The 6,197-nt window shown below is 41.7% G+C and overlaps 1 protein-coding gene across 1 annotated transcript in view; it reads right to left on the bottom strand.

Annotated features, from left to right (window-relative positions):
- The window catches only part of SLC45A2 (solute carrier family 45 member 2), a 42,688-nt gene extending 40,222 nt beyond the window's left edge, over positions 1-2,466 (bottom strand). The window contains exon 1 of the mRNA XM_017548307.2: positions 2,432-2,466. Within this exon, the coding sequence (XP_017403796.1) occupies positions 2,432-2,466 (35 nt within the window). The remainder of the gene's footprint in view (positions 1-2,431) is intronic.
- Positions 2,467-6,197: the final 3,731 nt, after the last annotated feature.

Genomic DNA, 6,197 nt, shown 5'->3' with positions numbered 1-6,197 from the left:
ACACAGCTCCTCTAACTCACACAGATGCTATTACACATGATCACACACATGGCTTCTGTCTCTCACACAGTACACACATAGCTTCTCCTCATACATTATTACACATGCGCACACATGGATTCTGTCTCACACATGTTATTTCACATACACACATGGCTTCCCTCACATGCACTATCACACATGATCACACACATGACTTTTTTCTGTCACACACACTATCATACATGATCACACACATGAATTTTCTCTCACACACACTATCACACTGACTACACATGCAGCTTCTCACACACATGTTATACACATTCACACATGGCTTCTCTCACACATGTTATTTCACATCATTACACACGTGGCTTCTCTCTCACACACATTAATTCACATGATCACACACAGCTTCTCTTTCACACACACATTATTTCACATGATTACACACAGCTTCTCTTTCACACACTATTACACATGATCACACACAGCTCTTCTATCTCACATACATGATATTATACATGGCCACACACATAGCTTCTGTCTCTCACACATTAGTACACATGATCACACACATGGCCCTTCTCTCTCACACACACTGTTACACATGATCACACACATAGCTTCTCTCTCACGTTATTTCACATGATCACACATGGCTTCTCTCTCACACACATTACACATGATCACACATGGCTTCTCACACACGTTATTTCACATGATCACACACAGCTTCTCTCTCATACACATTACATATGATCACATGCATGACTGTTCTCTCACACACATGTTATTATACATGATCACACACATGGCTTCTCTCTCATACGTTATTTCACATGCTCACGCATGGTTTCTCTCACACATTTGGTATTACACATGATCACACATGGCTTCTCTCTCACACAGATGCTATTACACATGATCACACACATTGCTTCTCTTTCACACACACTATTACACATGATCACACACGGCTTCTCTCACACAGATGCTATTACACATGATCACACACATTGCTTCTCTTTCACACACAGTATTACACATGATCACACACGGCTTCTCTCTCACACAGATGCTATTACACATGATCACACATGGCTTCTCTCAAACACACATGCTATTTTACATGATCACACATGGCTGTGAGGTAATCAAGCCTCATTACATAGAGGTTATGTCAAAATATAAATTGATATCTTTTGGTAACCTTCTTTTTATAGATATAGACATTCTATCTTTTCCTGACAACAAGTTTTCTACACACACAGCTCAGGGGTGAAATAACTAGATTTAAAATGGTGGCAGGTCACACCCTTTCCCAAATCATTAGCTGTGTCATATCGCCCTGATTATTTTTCCTTCTTGCACTTAATACATTTTACAACGAGATAATTCTGGGTTTATTCAATGTCCTGTGTTTGTCTTTGACTTATTTAAGAGCAGAGAACAGGTCTGTTTTGTTCATTATGGTATCCCCAGCACCTATCATGACACCTGGCACATAGTAGGTCTTCAATAAATATTTGCTAAAGGAATTACTGAGTGAACAAAACATATACACTACATTTTGTGCTGCCAGTCAGCTGCCTGTCTGCTCAGCTCTATTTCCTTTGGTACTCTTTATCTTATGCAGCTACATTTCCAGGATTCCCTTTTTTTCTGGCTTCTAGGTAGATTTGGCTAATAGGAGGCACTGGTAGGAAGACTAGGGGTGAGAGAGAAGGAAAGAAGCCAGGAATATTTCCCTAGATTTCTTTCTCCTCCCTGAGAGATTGCTGGCAGCGTCTGTGTCTCCAAGGTGGGTCCAGCAACTTTGGCTTCTGGATCCAGGTAACACCAACTTTCCCATCACCCCCGTAGCCATAGGAGTGGCCCTGGCTTCTAGTTTTGTTCATATCTGGGTTGCCTCACTATCTCCTGGGTTTCTCTACTCTTTCATCACCAGTGGAATTCTTTATATTAAATTTCCTCTGTTTTTAAAGACTTTAAATGAGTTATATTTTCCTTGCTGGACCTTGAGTTCAAATGAAAATTCTGAGTTGTAGGAAACACAATCTTTTTTATATATATTTATTTACAGGCAAGGACTTGTTCTGTTGCCCAGGCTAGAGTACAGTGGCTCAATCCTAATTCACTGTGGCTTCAAACTCCTGGGCTCAAGTGATCCTCCTGCCCACCCTTCTGAGTAGCTAGGACTACAGGCGCACAACACCATGCCTTGCTAATTTTTTTTTTTTACTTTTTTTTTTTGTAGAAATGGAGGTCCAGCTGTGTTCCCCAGGCTGGTCTTGAACCCTTGGTCTCAAGTGATCCTCCATGCCTGGGCTGGAAAACATAACCTTATGGGAAGGTTCCTACAAATCACTGAAGAGCAAAACTGAAGGCCATAATATGAAAGCTTAAATTCTGATTGTGCGACCCCGGCTGTGGGACCCCGACCCACGGAGGCAGGCACTCTTGACTCGAGGCAGGACGCATGGTGACCGTACCGACTTTATTGGGATCTCCGGGCGACTCAAGCGGGAAGGGAAGAATCGCGCGCGCTTTCTTTGTTCCGTTGACTTTATAGGGACAGAGGGCCTGGGGCAGTAGGAGAGCTGACCTGGCAGGTAGTAATTGGCTAGGTTGATTGCTGGGCAGGAAGCCTGCCGGGCGGGAGCTTGTGGGACGGGAGGTTACGGGAGAGGTGGTGGGGCGGATGGTGATTGGTTCAGTGGGCCGCTGGGTGGGAAGGTTGCTGGTCTTGGGTCCGGCCAGGATAGAGTGAGATAAGGGACCCTCCCTGTGGGGGAGGAAGGGCCTTCCTTTTCGGGAATTAGGCCCTTTCCACATGGCTGGGGAACGGGGCCAAAAGTCCTCTACCAGACACTGATTCTGCCTCTTCCTAGTTGCATATTCATGAGCAAATAATTTTAACTAGTGTTTCTAAAACTATACCAAGGCACCCAGGGCATTAGAGTGACCTCACAAGAGTATTTCAGGATATTTAAAAATTTGAACACAGTAAACACATTGAAAGTCAACATCTGTCAGACATCACATGAACTACTAGTGAGGTAGTTCATGCTTTCAACATAAGATTGCACTATAATCCTTGGGATTTCATATTTTTGTGAGGCTGGGCTTTCCAGTCAGTCTGATAAAAAAGCAAGTACTATATGGACATCAACATGGAGCAGAAAATGACGACAGCAGTGTTCAATCTGATTCCAGCTGAGAAGCTGCACAATGTGAAACAGGTGCATACATCTTCTTACTAAGTAGTTAACAATAACACAGAAATGAAAAATACATTTTCTTTTTATTTATATGTATTCTATTTTTCAAACAGCTAATAAGTTGTTAGGACATAAATATTTAATTCGTTTGGACCTAATTATTTATAAATTGGTTAGATATTTCTTTTGGTCTAAGCCACCATGAAAAAATTACTGAGGCACTAAGGGAAAAATGAACTAAGAATCCCTCTTGAGTCTTTGTTTTCTCATCAGTAAAAGGAAGAAGCCTGCCCCACCTTCCCCTTACAATTGATTGTTGAAGGACAGCTGAGATACCGTACATAATGAACCTTATTGATGACCCACCTAACATCCATTTTCTACTTCCACTGCTCTGATGGCACCTGGATTAGATTGTGGAATCCACCACTTCCTTACATGCCTTTGGGAAGCTGAGTCCAGGGAAGCTTCAGGAGCAGTCTGGTTTTATGTAAAGATAATCCTGTCTTCTTTGTCAAAGACTGGTTTAAGAATGGCTTGTAACTTAACTCAGTCCAAGGAGACGCAAGACAGTTTGCTAGGGGCTCCTGAGATCTTTATGTCTGGGTATCGCTGTGTGTGGGCATTAAGATGCAGAACTTGCTACGAGCCTGAGGAGAAATCAAACACACAGAGAATGGAAAGTTGCAGCCCAGAGAACTGCAGGGAAACAGAGCTCAAGTGACTGGATACAGGAAACCCTAAAAGTCACTGTCCCTCTGGACTCTAGAGAGTGAGCCAAAACACTTCCTTATTATTTTGGATATTGTTATTTGCAGATGAAGGCATTCCGATTCGATGCAGGTGAAAGTATTTTGTAAATTACAAAGTGTGATGTCATTGTTGCTAAAGTTTGGAATGTGCTTAGAGGGAGAACATGAACCCCGACAAAAAGCCTGGATGCAACCAATCACCCTGTTTCATGTGACTTATTTATCACCATAGTTTGTGGCATTTCATACTTCCTACATTGCAGAGTCAAGAGTGTAAATAAATGTATATCAATGTCTTCAAGAATATATAATTCCTCTTTCACCAGAATTTGCTATCTTCAATTGCCCGCTTATCTTCCACTCTCCTTAAAACTTCCTATTTTCAGCCAGGTGCAGTGGCTCACACCTGTAATCCCAGCACTTTGGGAGGCCGAGGTGGGCAAATAATGAGTTCAGGAGATGGAGGCCATCCTGGCTAACACGGTGAAACCCTGTCTCTATTAAAAATACAAAAAATTAGCCAGATGTGGCGGCAGGCATCTGTAGTCCCAGCTACTTGGGAAGCTGAGGCAGGAGAATTGCTTGAATGTGGGAGGCAGAGGTTGCAGTGAGCCAAGATCGTGCCACTGCATTCTAGTCTGGGCGACAGGAGGAGACTCTGTCTCAAAAAAAAACAAAAACAAAACAAAAACAAAAAATATTTTTCTGTTTTCTCCTTGCCTGTCCCCCTTACTTATTTCTAAATCTAGTTTGTCAAAAGTTAACTGAAAACACAGAGGTGTAACATTTTTTGCACAGGGTCTTAGACTCTTCAGAAAAAAAGGAAAGTTTGGGTCACTAACAAAAGCTACTAACCTTGCTTTTATATATTCACTCTTTAAAAGTTCATAACCTACAAAAAACAATTTTTCATTTGAACATTTTGTGTAAAGTCAACTAATTACAGAAATCAATACTCTAGCCTGTTTATTTACAGATTTTGCCAACTTGCTTTTATCCTTTCTCTCACTGGTCCATTCAACAGGTATTCTTTTGAGCACCTATTATAACAATAACCGAGGTAAAACGATTTGGTTCATATCCCTTAGGACAGTGCTACTCAAAGTGCAGTCATTGAACCAGAATCATAATCACCTGGAAGCTTGGTGGCACATTCTGGGTCTTAGAATCTTTGGGGGTGGGGCTCAGGAATCTGTTTTAACAGTATCTCCAAGTAATTATTTTGCTTGCTAGAACCATTACTCTGGGAACATATGTCCTAGTGAATAATTTTGTAAAGTACAGTAAAGGCAATTACTGTCCTTATAGATGTGTACGAAGTGCAGTGGAAACATAGGAAGGGGCTTAGGAATAGGAGCTAATACTGTTCACCTAGGATGTTTAGGCCCTTCACAGGCATTGTCTTAGACATCGCAATGACAGAGTGAGGCGTGAACCCAAGGCCCTTCTGATTCCACAACTCATAATCACTGTACAAAACTACTCTAGGGTTGAGAAGCATAGGAGGTTTCATGAAGAAGGCTGTGTTCCAGCCCAGTCTGAGTTTGCTAGATCAACAGGCTGGAGCAAAAGGGGTCTTGATAATCCTGGAAAATAACGATGCAGTATACAGAAAGAAAGAAATGGAAACAAGAGAGACCATGACATAGAAATTTCAGGTAGTCCAATGTAAGTCCTGGGGAACAGGAAGACAGGGATGGGTCTGGACAGCTAGCTAGAAGTCTTATTGTAAGTAAAGTGTTGATATGTTACGTAAATGAGTTTATATTCTACTGCAGGAGAAAAGAACAACACAAGATTTTTGCAGGACTGAAAATTCAGTGTGGTGTCAAAAACACCCAGAGGAGTAACGTGATAAAAAATATTAATAAGGCAACGATACTAGAGGTCAAGGCTGATAGGGCAACTGAACTGGAGTCTTGGGAAGAGATAAGAGGGGCCTGAATGAAAACTGCAATGGGGGATAGGCAGAGGGCATGGATTCAAGTGTTGTTGAGGCAGAATTGACAGCACTTCACTCTTGAGATATATTCATTTAATAAATATTTACTAAGTTTCTGCTATTTGCTTGACACTATTCTAGCAACTAGGGCTTTTACAATGAATCAAACATACGAAATCCCTCATAAAGCTTCCATTCTAGTGTGTGTTGGCGGGCTAGGGGGGCAGGTGGGGTTAATAAGCAAATATGTCAGTAGTGATATATGGTACAAAGAAAAACAAGATGGGGTGAAGGGAT

This window comes from Cebus imitator, unplaced genomic scaffold, assembly GCF_001604975.1.
Source record: "Cebus imitator isolate Cc_AM_T3 unplaced genomic scaffold, Cebus_imitator-1.0 Scaffold205, whole genome shotgun sequence".
In the NCBI taxonomy this organism is placed as follows: domain Eukaryota; kingdom Metazoa; phylum Chordata; class Mammalia; order Primates; family Cebidae; genus Cebus; species Cebus imitator.
Note: the sequence above shows the minus strand (reverse complement) of the source record. Positions and strands in the feature narration are given on the sequence as shown.